General features: G+C 41.6%; 1 protein-coding gene across 1 annotated transcript; it reads left to right on the top strand.

Annotated features, from left to right (window-relative positions):
* The first annotated feature begins 398 nt into the window (after nucleotides 1-398).
* Nucleotides 399-10,253, top strand: LOC119658091. Its single transcript, XM_038065355.1, has 3 exons — nucleotides 399-1,259; nucleotides 9,169-9,719; nucleotides 9,797-10,253. Exons 1-3 carry the CDS (start codon nucleotides 399-401, stop codon nucleotides 10,251-10,253), a joined length of 1,869 nt encoding a protein of 622 aa, XP_037921283.1.
* The last annotated feature ends 8,266 nt before the right edge of the window (nucleotides 10,254-18,519 follow it).

Here is an 18,519-nt window from a genome sequence, read left to right on the forward strand (position 1 = left end):
TTTTAGATATCTTAATAAAAGTAATAATAATGAGAATGAGATTTGTGACAATCCCACCTCCACATAAAAGAACAAGCGATTTTGAACGAATGAAATTTGAAAGCGGCAGTGACAACTGTTGCTAATTAGCTGTGTCCTTTGTTTAGTCCCTGGACTTAAACAATATGTCATTATTGTAGATTACGTAATTTTCTGAATGACTCCACATCCGACTGCAGCGAACAAAAGAGTTAATTTTTTGTCCTTCGGTTCTGAAGTAGAAATAGTAATAAAAGAGATTTGTATCTTCTGAAAAGTTATAACAATACAAAAGTAACTTAATTAGTCAAGGGGAGTAACGTATAAAAACCAGTCCTTGTTCGCTATGTACTTCAGAACGGCCCTAAATAGTTGAAAGAATGCTGAACAATAAGAAATTACCGTTAATTTTAACAATTGTGCTAATTAAATTTAAATTTCATACTTGTCTCGAAGTGAAAACTTCGCCGTCTATCAAGATACTTTCGGAAACTTTAATTAAAATCATTGAGGAGTTCTACAGCACACGTACGTCATCGATAGATATTAACTTCGGATATTCAGATACCGTCGGAAGATTATCGACACGTGATATCTTAAACAAAGTTTTATATAAAACGCATGATGTAATCGCGTCCCGAATCGAGCACTCCCCAAAAGCAAACATTGATGTACCACGGAAATTTAACATATTTTTGATAGACAGCCTGGAATCATTCGACCGACTTAGTGACAATATCAACAACAAACTGTACAATCTCGAAGGATATTTTCTTATTGTGGTAACAAAAGCGGTTGTGGATCGGTTTGAGTTGTCCTATCATATCTTCCAAAGGCTTTTCAATTTATACATAATAAATGCAAATCTTATTTATGCAAGCGCAGACCAGGTGGATATCTATTCCTTTTTCCCATTCACCGATCAACACTGTAACAAAGTCATGCCGGTTCTGTATAATTCTTTCCGGAATGGTAGTTTTGTGCGAAATATAGATATCTTCCCCGATAAGCTGACTAATTTCTACGACTGTAGAATAAATGTGGTCACATGGCCATTTGGTCCTCATATATATCTGCGGAAATTAGAGGATGGAACCATAACACCAGAAGGAATAGATGGATTCATCTTACAAGTACTACAAGCGGATCTCAATTTTTCCGTCAACTACATATTGCCACAAAATGCAGATGATCGTGGGACTATTTTCCCCAATGGAACTGCCACAGGAGCCCATAAACTGGTAAATTTTAAGATTAGAAACAAAGTGAATATTTGTTTCTTTGTCTCTTTGTTTTTGTTTATGCATTGGAGGATCGTAAAGTCCGTATTCACTTGATCACCACATGAAAAGTAACTACCACTTTTCTTTGGTCTATGGACCCTTATTCGTGGGAGGCAGAGGGAATTAATCAAATGCTGGTATGCTGGTATACCCTCAGCTCCCACCTTAAACGTCAGGTAATAAATATATTCTAAATTCAAAAATTATATTTTAATTTATTTTTGGCAAGCAAAGCCTTTTTGAAATCGGTTTATTGGCCGTCTCTCTTTTTTTCAACAGTGGAAATCTTCAAAAGGCACTAACAGACTTTTTCCTTTCCTAAACTAAATTATAAATCGAGGCTTAAACGGAATCATCATAATCAACAGTGCAACAACCGATATCCGGTCTAGGCCTGCCTTAATAAGGAACTCCATACATCCCCCCTAAAAGCTGTCTGGCATCCTGACCTACGCCATCGCTCAATCTCAGGCAGGGTCTGCCTTGGCTTCTTTTTCTACCATAGATATTGCCCTTATAGACTTTTCGGGTGGGATTATCATCATCCATAGGGATTAAGTGACCCGACCACCGTGACTTATTGAGCCGGATTTTATCCACAACCGGATGGTCATGGTATCGCTCATAGATTTCGTCGTTATGTAGGCTACGGAATCGTCTATCCTCATGTGGGGGACCAAAAATTCTTCGGAGGATTCTTCTCTCGAACGAGACCAAGAGAACCCTAGTCTCCGAGGAATGCATAAGGACTGGCAAGATCATTGTCTTGTACATTAAGAGCTTTGACCCTATGGTGAGACGTTTCAAGCGGAACAGTTTTTGTAAGCTGAAATAGGCTCCGTTGGCTGACAACAACCGTGCGCGGATTTCATCATCATAGCTGTTATCGGTTGTGATGTTCGACCCTAGATAGGAGAAATTATCGATATCGAATGGTCTTGAGAGTGATCCTGCTGCTTTTATCTGGCCTCGCACATTGGTCAGAGTCAACCTAGTCAGTCTTATTAGTTTCGTCGGGATACCGAATTCTCTCATGGCCGTGTACAGTTTTACCCTGGCTATGCTATCATAGGCGGCTTTAAAGTCGATGAATAGATGGTGCAACTGTTGTCCATATTCCAACAGTTTTTCCCTCGCTTGCTGCAGAGAGAAAATCTGATCTGTTGCTGATTTGCCTGGAGTGAAGCCTTTTTGATATGAGCCAATGATCTTCTGAGCGGCTTAGCAAGATAGTGGAGAATATCTTATAGACGGTACTCAGCAACGTGATACCTCTATAATTGATGCACTGTGTGATATCTCCCTTTTTATGTATGAGACAGATAATGCCTCGTTGCAAATCGTCAGGCATTGATTCACTCTCCCATATCTTGAGCACAAGTTGATGAACCGCTTGCTGCTGCTGTAATTCCATCGGCTCCTGGCGACTTATCATTTTTTAGCCGATGAATTGCACGGACTGTTTCTTCTATACTTGGTGTTGACAGTATTGTCCGTCGCCTTCAGCTGGCGGGATCTCCAACTCGCCGATGTTCTGGTTGTTCAGTAGCTCATCAAAGTATTCAGCCCATCGCTCCAATATGCCCATTCCGTCGGAAACCAGATTTCCCTCTTTGTCTCGGCAGGATGAGCATCGTAGTGTAGAAGGCTTCACCCTGCTGACTTGTTGGTAAAATTTGCGCGCCTGGTGCGGTTGCTTCTAGTTCACAGACTTGTTGGTTTTCCCAGACTTCCTTTTTCGTCTGTGAAGTCGCTTCTCCGCTCAACGGAGTTCGTGATAAGTCTCTGCGCGTGCCCGCGTTCTTTGAGAATGCAACATTACTCGGTATGCAGCATTCTTCTGTTCCGTTACTAGCTTACATTCATCGTCAAACCAGCCGTCCCGAGTTTTTTGGGGCTGGGTCCAAGTATCTTTGTGGTTGTGAAGATCATTTGTTGATGCTTCATCTCCAGGACCTCTGTTGACTGCGGTTATTGCGGCATCCATTTCCCTCTTATAGGTGTCGCGGAGGGGTGTGTTGTGGATGGCATCAATATTCACTCTCACCTAATTGTCAGAGGGGATTGTAGGTGGTGTCCTAATTCGAGCTCGGAGCACCATGTCAACGAGATGGTGGTCCGAGTCTATATTTCCCCCCCCCCCTCATATGTTGAGACATTCATCAAGGCTGAGAGGTGGCGGCTTTCAATCAGCACGTGGTCAATTTGGTTGAAAGTGGTCCCGTCTGGAGAGGCCCACGTATGTTTGTGAAGCACTTTCCGCGCAAACCAGATACTTCCAACAACCATTTCGTGCGATACTGCTAACTGAATAATCCGCAATCCGTTATCATTGGTATCCCTATGTAAGCTATGGGAGCCAACGTATTGCCTGAATACGGGCTCCGTCCCTACTTGACTGTTGAAATTTCCAAGTATGATTTTGATATCATTGATTCATTTTTTCGCTGACTAAGAAACCTACTCCGGGCACATGGTTTACTGGATGGCCACTATAATATATGGTGTAGCGGCTCTTCTCCAGGAAACCGGTCCCTGTCCATCGCATCTCTTGCAACGCTGCTACATTAGCTGCTCAGCAGCATTCAGTCTGTACAGGGAGCGCACCTTCCATGAGAAAATGCGCAAATCTTTAATCCGTTGTCCGAGGCTCCTTTCGTGGCTTCGTAACATCATCGATTTCTCGTAATCCCCGAAGGATTGTTTACCTAGTATCGGCGGCCTGACTCTAGCTAGAGCTGGGCAAACACAAAGAAAATGCCTGAGAGTGCCTTCCTCCTCTCCACAACTTCGGCAATATGAATTGTAGGGCATGCCGAGTTTGGTCATTGTGCCTGTCTACATCGCTGTGGAGGTATATGCGTTAAAAAGTCGCTACTGCGCCAGATGCCAACGGTGTGTGGGATTCGGACCCACTAAAACCACCCCATTTTTTCATATCCCCTCGAGATCACTGTAAACTATTACTCCGCGGAGAGGGCTCCAGTCTACATCAAAATATTCAGATCGGGCGTCCAATGCACACTTCACGATCATTCCAGTTCTTACAGTTTCGCCGTTTCCTTTCTTTTTTTCCGGCGGTTACTACGAATCAATTCACCTCAAACGATGACATCTCTCCAAACTTGCGGACCCGGGAGGTCAACCTTCTACTGTTTTCTATGAAGTTCGGGCAATGGAACAGAACATGTTCCGAGTCCTCGGGTGTAGCAATGAATTCAGGACAGTCGGGAGACTCGTCCAATTCAAAGCGATGCACTTCCTGTAATCACCACGGAAAACGGTGATTAGTGCCTCGATTATTCGCTACAACCTACTAATCCATTCGGGTGATCAGTGTATGGAACAAACGACCTCTTTCGCAATCATTCCACTGTGACTATCATCTCCAGTAGAGCTCTTCCCTAGTGGCTTTTTGGGAGCCCCATACCTCAGTGGAATCGGCTTACTTTTCTGCTAGAAATAGTGCGCCTCATTCACCAAAAAGTCCAAAGGATTGTTGCTGCCATGACACACACTGCTTCATCTGTTGTAATCCTATAAGTACTGCACCTCGTCAGTATGATTAACAGGCACGTTACATCATCCTCCTTCAGTCCAAAATATTACCTTATTCTCCCAGACAGAAGCCGAAACATTGAGTAGCAATTTGCAGCAGGTAACTTACTCTAACATTCTCTGAATTTCCCCAATTGTCCAATAAGATAAGGTTTGCATGAGAAAAAGTTTGCCAGCTTTAGACAATAGCGTTTTTATAAGGCGGCAAAGATTTTGTATACCAACGCCATGACGCCAAAGGTTTCCCGATTATTTCCCAGCACTCTACAAACATCCAGCACTTTTTTCACCGTCACTGCAGATACTACCTCCACGTCTAAAAGTATGTAAAAGTAAATGAACACTGAGCGATGTTCAACAGTCGACCGAAATATGTGATCTATGGAGAGAGGTGACAGTCACATCTTACTCTCTAATCCGCTCGTTCGGCTTGGTGACACGCCGACTGAAGATCATACATTTCACTATTTCACCTGCAGTTGGGTCACCTATGCGGGATGAGTGGCATTCTGTGGCGGTACACTCCGTCGTCTACTTCTTCAGCCTTTGCTCCATTCGGAAGTGACCAGCTGCGCTATTCTCCTCGGTTATAGACCTAATCTAGATAGAGTCAAGCGGCTGTCAAATCATCATTTTGCGTACCAAACCACCGTTGTTTCGGGCAGTCTTTTGGATGTTTCCCATAACTTCGATGTCCAGACTAATCTTAGCAAGAGACCATTGAGAATGCGTCTCTCGCAATTTCTCTGGGCAACCCCATATCCATAGTGGAGGTCCCCACTTCGGATGTGATTATGGCGTGTTACCTCATTAGTCCAAAGCAACACTTTCGTCTCCATTACCACGAGATATGGTTCATTGTCTTTTATCCCTGCAAACTATAATTCCAAACTAGAATCCTGCTGTAACTCTTTTTGTCAAGCTTACAGAATCTGAAATAATCTGTCTTGAAATTAAAGCTCATTCTGTAGATTTCATTATTTATATGCTTACTTTTCCTATTTCTCTTTATTTCGTTAAGGTCTTTTGGATCACTATTGCTATTGTTCATATGCTCCGTTTTTCTCGTGAACGACCTGTAAGTAGCCAAGGATAACTGCAGCGGGATAGCTGAGCGCACAACCGTCTCGAAGGATTTCCTAATAAGTTCCAATTGTCCAAGCAGAAAGCATTTCATACAATAATAATAACGGCAGTTCAATAATTGGCATATATTGCGTTTATAGGCAACCCAATAACCAGTTTAGCGTTGTCTGTTAATGTTGCTGCACCTTGATAAAATGAACTTTCACAATTATCGTGAGGAGGTCGGGACATGATTTGCAAACTTGTCTGACATTTGAATTTTGTTATTGCAGCCCTTTAGACATCTCTTCACAAAATGTTGTCCACCTCTGCAGAAAGTCGCTTAAAGCAGGCTCCTTTGTTTGAGCTTTCATTAAATTTCCTTACAGAAACTTTACTTCATGTCCTAGTGAGTACTACCTACTGCTCTCCGGACTGGACGTCTACCGTCGAAATACGCCAACCGAACGTCAGACAATTCATTGTTTCATCAGGAGTTGCGCGTGGGAAACTATGACGTCTAGACATTGATAAGTCGCTTCGCGGTGTCCTGGACCAGCCATGCCTCCATAAATATATGGCCGTCATTTGCGTCTATTGACCAACCTATTGTGCTCCTCATTCTTGAATGAGCAGACCCCGATGCGTGGTGATCACTGTTAGTATTGTATGAGGATAGTGATCACTGTTGTATTATAGTATTTCCTGAAGTTCCAGTAAATATGGCAAACTATGGAATCACTAACGAAAGTTAAATCGATAGACGAACCGAAACCTCGCCTCTGCTAGGTATTGCCCGAACCATCACCATCAACGACGCACCATCCGGTGCTCAGTCTAGGCCTGCCTTAATAAGGACCTACAGACATTCTGGTTTTTGCGTCAACGTCCGTCAGTTCAATATTTCCAAAAACTGTCTGGCATCCTGACCTACCCAATCGCTCCATTTCAGCCAAGGTCAGCCTCATTATCATTTTCTATCATACATATTGTCCTTATATGCTTTCCGGACTGGTGGTATCGCTCACAAATTTTATCGTTATATAAGCTACGGAATAGTCCATAAACGAATTCTTTGGAGGATTCTTCTTTGGAGCACGGCTAAGAGTTCGCAATTTTTCTTGTAAGAGTCCAGGTCTCGGGGGAATGCATGAGAGTTGGCGAGCTTTGACCCTATGGTGAGACGTTTCGACCAAAACAGATTTTGTGAGCTGAAATTGGCTATGTTGGCAGCCAACAACCGTGTGCCGATTTCATTATCGTAGCCATATACAACGATATCAAAGTTATAGTCGCCTATCGTCATTTCTCTCATTAATGTAGAACTCAAGACCTCGTGTCGAATGCCGCCTTTTAGATCTGGATAAAAGTAGATCGTCAACATAAGTCAGCATCACGGATCACTTTTTCCAGGGACAGGTAAAAAAGGATGTATGATAGGGCACTTTTTCCATCGCTGATCTGTTACTGTTTTGCCCGAATTGAAGCCTCTTTATTGTGGGCCTAATATGTTCTGGACTTATGGGGCCAGCCGGCCTAGCAAGAGAGTGGAGAATATCTGATAGACTGTAACATACTCAGCAACGTGATAATTGTCTTATTGCTACACTGCGTGATATCCTCCCTTCTATATATGAGGTAGATAATGCCGATTACCAGACGCCAGGCACTGATTCGCTGTTCCGCACCTTAAGCATCAGTTGATGAACCAGTTGGTGTAATTGGTCACCTCCATATTTAACCAATTCGGCTCTAATTTTATCGGCACGTAGCAGATTATAATTTTCAAGCCGGTGAATTGCATGGAATATTTCTATCATGGTTGGTGGTTCCTAAAAATACTCAACCCATCGTTCCAATATGCCTATACGGTCGGAAAATAGATGTCCCTCTTTGTCTCAGTAGGATGAGCATCGAGGTATATTTGGCTCTGTCTTGCTGATCTGCTGGTGAAACCTGGTATGGGTGCTCCCTGTACTTCTCGACTTGTTGGTTGTCCTAGGGGTAATTTTTCTGTAATTCCCATTTATAAGTACTTTGGAAATCTTTTGTTGTGAATGATTTTGGAATTCACCCTTACTTGATTGTGAAAGGGGTTTCTATGATAGGTGGTGTTATAATTCGAGTCGTGGCACCATGCTAACGTGATAGTGATCAGAATCTATATTGGCCCCATTATATATTCTGACGTTCATCAAAGCGTAAAGCAGGTACTTGGGAGCACATGGTTTACCGCATGGCCACTATTATATGTGGTGAAGTGGTCTTCTCCAGGAAATCGGTCCTGCGCATCTCTTGTAATGCTTTTATATAAGGCTTATATTGGGACAAAGTATCGGAGAACTGTTTGGCAGCTCCTTTTCAGTACAGGGAGGACACACTCCTTGAGAAAATGTGCAAATTGTTTGTCCGTTTTTGTCGCCGGTTGTAGAATCCGTCCAGCCCGAGACTCCTTTCGTGGCTCCGTAGCTTCGGTTTTCCGTGTAGCGTTTTCAGCCCCACCTAACCCTCAACCTAGAGGGCCAGGTTGTATAATTTCTCCCGTTTTTAAGTGCGGGACATCCTCCTTCATTTGTCTTCGTCTGCAGTTTTTCTTTAAGAAAGAACTCCCAGCGATCATCAAGTGGATTTGGAAGTAGGGTTTGGTAGTAGAGCTACTGGTGGCTACATCGTACACGTTTCGCCCTGGGACCTATGCTACTCTTTGACCTAAATATGTTTAGCCAATATGATGGCTAATTGCGTCACGCTTCTTAAATGCAATTCTCTTGGTATTTGTCAGTGAACCTTCCCATTCTGTTGCCCACCCATTACAATCACTGGCAATGATTTTTCGTTCTATTTGAGCCAATAACAGGCCGATTGCCTTAAAGCATAGGGAAATTTGCTCACCAAGACGATAGACGACCCATCCGGTATGAGCCTTCTCAACGTCTAAAAGCTTACGCGCTGCCTCCACTTTTTAAAGTTAACAATAGATGTCCAGAACTCGTCTAGGCACGATATCCTCTATCCAGTGCAGACACCACCATCCAGTCTCGTCCCTTCAGCAGACACCGCTACACTCTCGTCAAATAAATTCTCTATTTGGCTTCACCTTTGTCCACTCTAGGGTTTTTCAGCTCCAACATACGATCTCCTTGTTTTTTCTTCTAGATGTTGCTAGTATTTTCGCCAGATTTTAAACGTCCAACATTTTTTCCATATATTTTGACGAATTTTTCCAATTTGCCATTCATTTCAGATGACCGAAGGTGATGGAAACTTCACAATTTGTGGATATGCATACACAGACTACAGGTCCACATTCCTGACTGCAAGCCGATACTATTATTACACATCAATTGTTATAGTGAAGCCAGGTCAACCTCTTTACACCACCCTAGAACGTCTATTTTTCCCATTTGATTACATAGTTTGGTGGTGCCTTGGATCCATCTTTTTAGCTAGCTATGTGTTGAGTGGAGTCCTCAAAGTTTTTAACGAGAAATATTTAGACTTCTTGGTCGGCGTAGGAAACGATTCACCAATTCTTCAAATGTTCGCTACAGCAATTGGGGAAAATGCAACAATTTTACCTAAACGAAACTTTGGTCGTACCATTCTCAGCATTTGGTTGTTGGCAAACATCATAGTCAGAAGCTCGTACCAAGGACTACTCTTTGGATTTTTACAGAAAACCCAGTATAAGAAAATACCACTAACTCTTGATGGCTTATTAGACGAAGGTTACAAGATTTACGCACCACGGTCATTCATTTCCATATTTGAAGCTGTTGGAATCCCTCCTGAAAAGTAAGTATATTTTAATTTTGAACTGAACTGAATCGAAATCTTTGATACAAAATGTCTTTCAATTCCTCTAATTACAGATGCGAGACAATTAAACTGCCAATTGAACCGTACTTCAGAAGGACGCAAGACCCGCAGTGCAAAAGGACTTTGATAACCACCAACTTTCAAATCATCATATACAACAGTGAGAATTGGTCCAGACCAGCACTGGATCTTCTACCGCAACGAGTATTCCAATTACCCATGGTTATCCTGTACAAGAAAAATTCCTACCTTAAGGCTCCTTTCGACAGGACACTGCAAAAACTTATTGGCAGCGGCTTAATTGACCACTGGGCTTCTTTGTACATGAACCGGACAGCAAGTAATGACGAATTGATATCTGATCCCAAGGCAATAACTGTCCAGGATTTCCTAGGAACTTTTATGCTTTGCGGGATACTCCTAGTGGTTGCATTATTTGTATTAATAATGGAATTGGTTGCCTCGAACTGGGTCAGATTACAAAAGATTATCGATTTCCATACTTACTGAAACTTGCAAAATGAGCTGTTTAAGGATTAAAACGTGAAGGAATTCTCGGAAACATTGTTCTTTATCGATTTATTGAAGAAATCATTGGATAAACAGAACAATTACGTGTTAATTCGGCAATTATATGCACAAGGATCTTTTTATATTCTGTCAGTATATGCAAATTTTAACACATTAAAGCTTCAAGTGAATAAAAACTTTCCACACAGTTTTCAGATTATGATTCCTTATTTATTTAGTTTTCAGATTATGGTTCCTTATTTATTTAGTTTTCAGATTATGGTTCCTTATTATATTGCATTGCATTTATATTGCATTTTATCGTTTGTCAAATATCCCAGCTTTGCGCCATTGTCAATTCAATACCCTTAATAGCTGCCTAGTATCCCGGCCAACGCCGTTGGTCCATCTCAAGCAGGATATGCCTTGTCTGCTCTTTTTGCCAAAAATCTTGCCCCTACCGATGAGGAGAACCACCTAACACAAAGTGTTGAAACTCATTTGATCCACAACCAAAAGGTCGTCATGTACCACATTAAATTCTCCAACGTGCTTTCTTGCTGGGTGTCCAAGTTCCCGAGTACTACATAAGAACTGGCAAAACCTTTATTTCGAATCAAAACAGTTTTTAAAAGCTGAAGTAGGCCCTGTGACGGCCTACAAACAAGCGCAGGTTTCATCATCGTAGCTGTTATCGTTTTGGCGAAGGAAAGCGGAGACAGGTAGAATACTTCATGGGGGGAAAGTCCTTCTTAAAAAAGATCGGGTGAATTCACGTTGAACTTATTTTAGGGCAAGATAGCCGCATTTGCGGGAAAGGACCCAAATGGCGAAATAATACTGAAGAATACTTCTAACGAGAAAGTTAAAGAGGATTAAGGCGTATTGGGCAGAGCCAAGAAACGAAGCGAAACATTCTGGAGGTATGGTTAGTGACGTACAGGTAATGTCTGTCGGAGCAAAGCTTATCGTCGGAGGTTAAGCGAGACCTTTGTAAAGGTCAGGTATGATTCGTGGTGAAAGCGAAAAATGTAGGAAACTATATTGAGTGAGGATTTAAGAGAGGGATACACCGTCGTATTTGCTGACACTTAATGGCAATTCGGTAACAATAAACCACTAACCCAGAATGTCTATGTTCCACTGTAGAGACGCGCAGTCTATTGGAGAAACTACAGAAACAAAGAGGTTAAGGTTATTGGCGTAAAGCTAGCGAGGGTAAGGAAGGGAAAAGAATGGATTTTGTGACATACCGAAGAAAGGAAAGAAGGTAGAGGTCAAGCCATATAACAAACAATAAGGGAATGTTTTGTTAGGCAGAAGTATTATATGATTAACGGGTGGAAAGGTCCTAGTGAAATCTGTCTAGATAACGAACACTTTCCTGCCAAGACTCAGATACGAAGTCGCTGAAATTTAGTAGGTTAGTAGCAGTGGACCGAGGTTTTACAAAGCCATGTTGCCCTCTGGTTATATAGTGGCCCAATTGAGCGATCAATTACTCGTTGACATATCTCTCAAGGATATCTAAACAAAAAGAGTGGCTAAAAATGTGATGGTAAAACTTTCGGCGATAGTATGGTTGCCACTTTCAGAGAAATAACACACAAGCTGTGAAAATGACAACCTTCAAGTGGTAGTTTATCTCCTGTTCACTCTTTTATGGAATATAATGAGCTTGTGTTTCAATTTCATTGTCGTTAATCCTGCGTAATTATAAACCTACAACACAGTTGCTTCATCGCCCTTGCAAAAAAAAATGATGCGAAGAGGGAAAGCCGCGTCGGATGGTGATTAATCGCTCAGCCATCACTTCATTTCGAAATTCCTGGGCAAACATCCGTTTGCTCTGAAGTCTGTACATCACATGATTTGCTGAGAATCACATCGGAAACTTGGAACTCGGCGCTTCAGGTATGAAAGGTTTTGTTTGTTTCTTATGTAAGTATATTTGAGTGCAGAACTATCCCATTTGTACGTAGCGCGTACTGTATATGTATATTTAGCTTGTCAAACTACTCATTTTTGTGGGATACTGATATTAAGTATTTTCGTTTGCAGTAAATTTATTTTTGAGCTACTGTAACTTTATCAGTAATGGTATGATTTTGACCTTGAGGATACCATGCTTCATACGATAGTCTACTACACTAAGGACGATTTCTAATCAATTTCCAAAAACATAGTAACATACTATTCTTCTTCTTTCTTTTTCTTCAGCCTTTGTCCCGTTCACAATCGAGGTCGGCTCGTAGTGATCGGTTTCGCCAGTTGGCTCTATCGAATGCCTGATCTGGGTGCTGGCTTTCAAATCCCCATCCAGCGTATCAAGCCACCGTTGTTTCGGCCAGCCTTTTGGTCGTTTACCATCAACTTCGATGTTCAGACCAATCTTAGCAGGAATTGCGTGATCATACCATCGAAGACGCCTCTCTCGCAACTTTTCCACCATTGGTGCAACCCCATAACGATCGCGAACATCCTCATTTCGGATGTGATCAAAACGTGTCACACCAGTAGTCCAACGTAACATCTTCGTTTCCATTACCGCAAGACGCCGTTGATTGTCTTTTATAGATGGCCAACACTTAGAACCATAGAGAGCGACAGGACGGACGCCTTTGCGGTAAATTTTAGATTTGAGACGTTCGTCGATACGTCGATCATAAAGAACACCCGTTGTAGAACGGAACGCCACTTCATCCAGCTTGCCTTAGTTGCAATTTGATAACGCAGTTCTCCATTGGCTGATAGCGCTGACCCGAGGTATTTAAATCGCTCAGTTCTGAGCAGATCACTGCCGCTGACAGTGATTGTACCTGTTTCATGGGGATCGGTCGTCAAAAATTCAGTTTTGTTTAAATTTAATCTTAATCTGTTATGCAACAGGCGATCATTCCATTTTTGAACAAGTTGCTCGAGATCATTTTCGCTATCAGATGCTAGGAAAACATCATCTGCATAAAGCAGTGTGTAGGGCGCTGAACGTTGGATATCCCGTGTGACGGTGTTCATAACAAGGACAAAGAGGAGTGGTGAGAGGGCGCTTCCTTGATGAACACCAACAGAGGCACGAAGCGGTTTTGATATACCCTCCATACTTCGAACTTCACTTTTCGGATCGTGGTAGAGCAATTGAACCCAGCGCACGAGTTTTTCTGGTACTAAGTGTTGTCGTAAAGCATACCAGATAAGTTCGTGTGGATAGTAACATACCATTGTTAACTTGATTTGAGCAGACATCGGTATAGAGGCTATTTCGGAGTCTAGGCACCATATATTGCAGCTTCATGATTTTGTCAGATTATTTAGTTAGGAATGTTCTGAAAAAGGTTGTGTGAAAGAAACAGCCTCTTTTCACCCCCGCCATCCCCCTGGCGTATTAAATGCCTATGGGGAACGGCGCTATGAAATTGCTTCACGCATTAATGCAACCTGATGAAGTGGCATTCCACAACTGGTGTTTTTTATGATCTAAGTATCAACGAACGTCTCAAATCTAAAATTTACCGCAATGTCGTCCGTCCTGTCGTTGCGTTGGACTAGTGACGTGACAAGTTTTGATCACATCCGAAAAGGATATCCGCGATGGATATGGGGTTGCACCGATCGAAAAACTGCGAGAGAGGCGTCTTCATGGTCACGTAATTCGTGCTAACAAGAATTCACTAGCCAAGATTGGTCTGAACTTCGACGTCGATGGTAAACGACCAAAAGACCGACCAACGCAACGGTGGCTTGATACGCTGGATGGGGCCTCGTGATTGCATCGAGATCAGGCATTTGATAAAATAAAATGGGGAAACCGATCACTACAAGCCAACCCTGCTTGTGAACAGAACAAAGGCTGAAGAAAAAGAAGAACTGTGACCAGCTTTTAAAAGTACTAACCGAAACATTTCATTTCCTACAACACATGACTAAATTTGGTAAAAAAAAAATGTACACGTCCCTTTTTCATGTATGGCGCTTCTCCTAAACCCAACATCGGATGATGAAACTCACTAAATGCGTAAACGTGCACAGTTCCCACCTTCCCATCAAATTTGGTGACAATCGGTATAACCGTTTCTGTGAAAAATGCGTGGGGCAGACAAACAGACACATAGTAAACCGATTTGACTAAGGTTTTGTTTGACACAAAACGTTAAACTTATAAGTGACCCCAGACCCCAAAATTGTTCCACCGATCGCCACGAAAATTGGTACGCTATATACGTTGGTGCAATTCACCACTAGATGGCGCTAGAAAGAATCAATTTCAACATCGTCCATTAAATCGCCATGAAAATTGGACTAAAGAAGGGGTCATGAGTCATGAGCCCACGGTGGTCACCTCACTTTAATAAGCTTATTGGTAAGGTAATCATCGTCGTTCACCTAAGTAGGTGAGGAAAAAGTAGAAAGTTGAGGAGCAGCCCTCTCAGCAATGGTTCTTGCACATAGTAACTTTGATTGCTTTACCAAGCAGCTTAATATTGTTACAGAAATAGCCCTTCTTCAGGGCACTATAACGTTTTAAGAAGCGGTGACCGTTATTAGTTTTTAGCGGGAGTAGAAAGTACTTTACTTCCTCCCCTTCCGGTGGCGGGGTTGGCAAGTTCCACTCTACCATAGTGATAACAAAATATTCTAAAGGGGTGTCCACTACGATTTTACCAGGAACGAGTTTTTAGCAGATTTGAAGAGGGGAAAGGTCCCCCTTCCTCACAACATGGATGCGACTGAAATTGATTGAAAATGCCAGCCAAAAAATGAACATTGGAAGATAAACTAAGCATTCACGCAACTGCCGATCAGCTGCTGAAATATCTGAGGACCGAGACTTGCAGTTGAAAACAGAACGAATCAAATGGCATCGTTTAGAGCGACAAATGTTCTAAAATATTGTAATTTCATACCTATTTTTAGGTGAACAGACAAGTGTACATCAGTTTGGTTTACTTTTTCCAGTACTTGAAGGAAATCCGCAATCCGCAAGATCTGTCGGGTTCAGCTAGTATTATGTAAACAGCAACTCCCTACCCAGCCAGTTGGCATGAAACTGCTACAGAAAGTTGTTTAAACTTAGACGCAGGTCACAAAAACAGCACCAAGAGGCTGCATTTCGGTCTACTAGGGGTCTGGCTACTCAATGGTAGGCCCTGAATCTGTGTTAGCGTATAGTAATCCACTGTTAAATCTGTTCCATAGAGCAAAGACCTAAGAATGTACGCAAGCAAATGGTTAAAACAAAAGGAAAAATTAAAAAGCATTTCCTACCCAGGTGGTTTTTCACTGCAACCTTCTAATACTTTTGCATTTTTTCTTATCTTCCCTTTACTTTAACTACCTCTAAATATTGGCTTCATTTTCCTATTCCCTCTTTTTAAATCTCCGGATTTTTTACGCGTTTTACCTTCTCTTCCACTTCTTGTATCTCCCATTCATGCCAGTTCTCAGACGGAAAAGGTGCGATAAAATACTTTCTTTTTTGCCATGCTTCTGCAAAGTTTTTAGTTTCGGCCCTGGCAAGATACGAGTACTTCCGAGCGTTCCGAGCATACTAGGTATTTCCCTCCTTCTACTTGACTCAAAAAAAGTTCTGTACGTCTTGCTCGGTTCCTTTTACTGTTAGTATCACTTTTTCTTACTGAACATGCTGTGACCTCTGGTTTCGAAATATAATTAAACAAGTCGGAATACCGGAAGCTCGCGCTTCGGATATAAAGGTTTTGTGTTCATCTTATGTAAGAAATTTCTATCCGTATTTAGCTACAAATCCAACATAATCCTTCATATTTTTCCAAACTACGGGACATACGTACATATTACAGCCATAGATATTACGCTCACCCTAAACAAACAAACTGCCTATTTCCGAATACTGTACACATATATGCACGTATATAAATTGATCGTACCCATATTTCGGATTTACTTCTTATATCTATTTGAATTAGGCACTACCCGCAAAGTTCATTAGCACGCATATATTATATACCTACATGCACACATGTCTGGCTGGCAAATAACTAAAAAAACTAAAACAAAATAATTGTCTGCGACCCAATTCACAAGAACTTATTTCGTTGTGGTATTGACGAATTGATATGTGATGATGACGTCATGCAGGGTGTAGAGTGCACGAAATTCACAAAAAATTGTAAAGTTTCACCTCCTATAACTTTGTTAATAATAACTGGATTTTCTTCAAACTTGACCAAATTGTGCATTATGTTCTTCATTACACGCATGCCGAATTTTGTACTTCTGGGATGAACATAAGAGGGGTACCGGGTAAATTTCTAAAATGTGGAAATATACTATTATTAACTTTATTTGTGCAGATCTCGGAACCGGATATATTTTGAGGCCTAGATTTCGTAGAGATGCGCCACTGTGATTTTTTTCAGATTTTTGGGTTGGATAGGTTCTGAGAACGAGACCTGTTACACTTTTCGGGGGTCATATTTTGAGCGCTCACTCCTCCATGTTTCATCCAATATCAAATATTGCACCAGTACTAATTGAGACCTTTCATTTGATACCCCACATGGCTACATTCTGTGAAAAAAAAATTTGCACCCTCCATTCACATGTATGGGGAGCCCCCCCTTAAACTTAACACAAGATGGCGCCACTTACTGCATGTAAAGGGATCACCAGATTACATACTCTCACCAATTTTCGTGACATTCGGTCCAGCCGTTTCCGAATAAATCGGGTGTGACAGACAGACAGACAGACAGACAGACGGACAGACGGACAGACAGACACCGTCTCGATTCTAATAAGGTTTTGTTTCACACAAAACCTTAAAAAGGCGTTGACTCTCAAACAGTTACTAATGCAGGCCCTCAAATTTGAAGTGCTGTTTGAATTTTCCAGCCCCTTCCTCGGTCTTTCACTGGACAATTTCGTTTTCCATTATCTGTTAAACGAATAAAATACAATCACGGCCGAATATAGGTAAAAAGCCAGTAATTTGGGTTTTCCTTGCGGACCAGAGATAACGACAACGTACAAAGCAGTAAGAAAAGCCACTGGAAAAATAATAATTGATCTAGGTAGTTGTTTAGGATATGCGGGATATCGGGAATCCACATCCACATGATGGTGGACCGGACTAAATGAGGAGCAACTTACTCCCACGTTTTCTAGTCCATGGATCCCTAGTTTGGAGCATAACACCCCAAGCATTAAAAATCAAAAATCAAAAAATGACTGACGGTTTCGTCCAGGGCAGGGAGCGTTTTTCCACCTGTTGGCACTTCCGGTCACGCTGCTCCCAGGGCAGAGGTAAGGCAGCGTCTGATGAGTTGCCTCTGCCCTGGACGAAACCGTCAGTTATTTTTTGATTTTTTGATTATAATTGATGTTTGTGCAACAACTCCCTAGTGTCATCCATCCTCTACTGATCTTGCCTTAACTCAATCCTGGAAACATAAAAGTAGGCGATACTTCCTCATACCAAAATAGAACCATCGGTGGAAGCAGAATGCCCCCAGGATGGATAGTAAACAGAACTGTCAAAATCCTTTTGAAAATTTTGTTTGTAAAACAACAAAATCGATTCAATGTCTGTCTGTCTATTACACGCGCTTCTCTCAGAAACAGTGATACTTGTTGACACGAAAGTTGGTGAGAAGGTGGGAACTCTGAACGCCCATGTATGCAGTAAGTTATATATTTCAACGTGGAGGTTAAGAGGGATCCTCATACATCAAAAGGAGGGTGTGATTTTTTTTCACCAAATATAGTCATGTTGGGTGTCAAAGGAAAGATCAAGATTAGTTCTTTTCGAAACCAGTCTTAGTTTTGACATCTGTTGGAAAGGCAGGGAGTGCAGTGAGTCCTAAACGGACCCATTCTCAGCAAATACCCAACTAAAAATTCTAAAAAAAGTCACGAAGCTACGATGTCTAGGCCTCAAAATACTCTCCATACCGAAATCGACTTAAATTAAGTTATTAATAGTATCTTACTACCTTACTTTTGGAAAATCGACTAAAAAGCCCCCTTAATATTATAGAAATATATAAATTATTGCAGTAGTATAATTAACAATACAATTACAGTAGCTCAAAGATATTATTTCATCATTGATGATGTGATGAGAGCTGAAAAATGAAATCAACTTGAAATGATTGGGCATTGTGAGGATGCCTCTCGGGGATATCAGCGTTAGGTACAAGACTTATTGTAGCGTGGTTATTTAATGCCGAAATAATATCTATGAACCTAGCAACTGCAACTCACTTTGACCTAAATTTATCATTACAAC

This window comes from Hermetia illucens, chromosome 5, assembly GCF_905115235.1.
Source record: "Hermetia illucens chromosome 5, iHerIll2.2.curated.20191125, whole genome shotgun sequence".
Taxonomy (NCBI): Eukaryota; Metazoa; Arthropoda; class Insecta; order Diptera; family Stratiomyidae; genus Hermetia; species Hermetia illucens.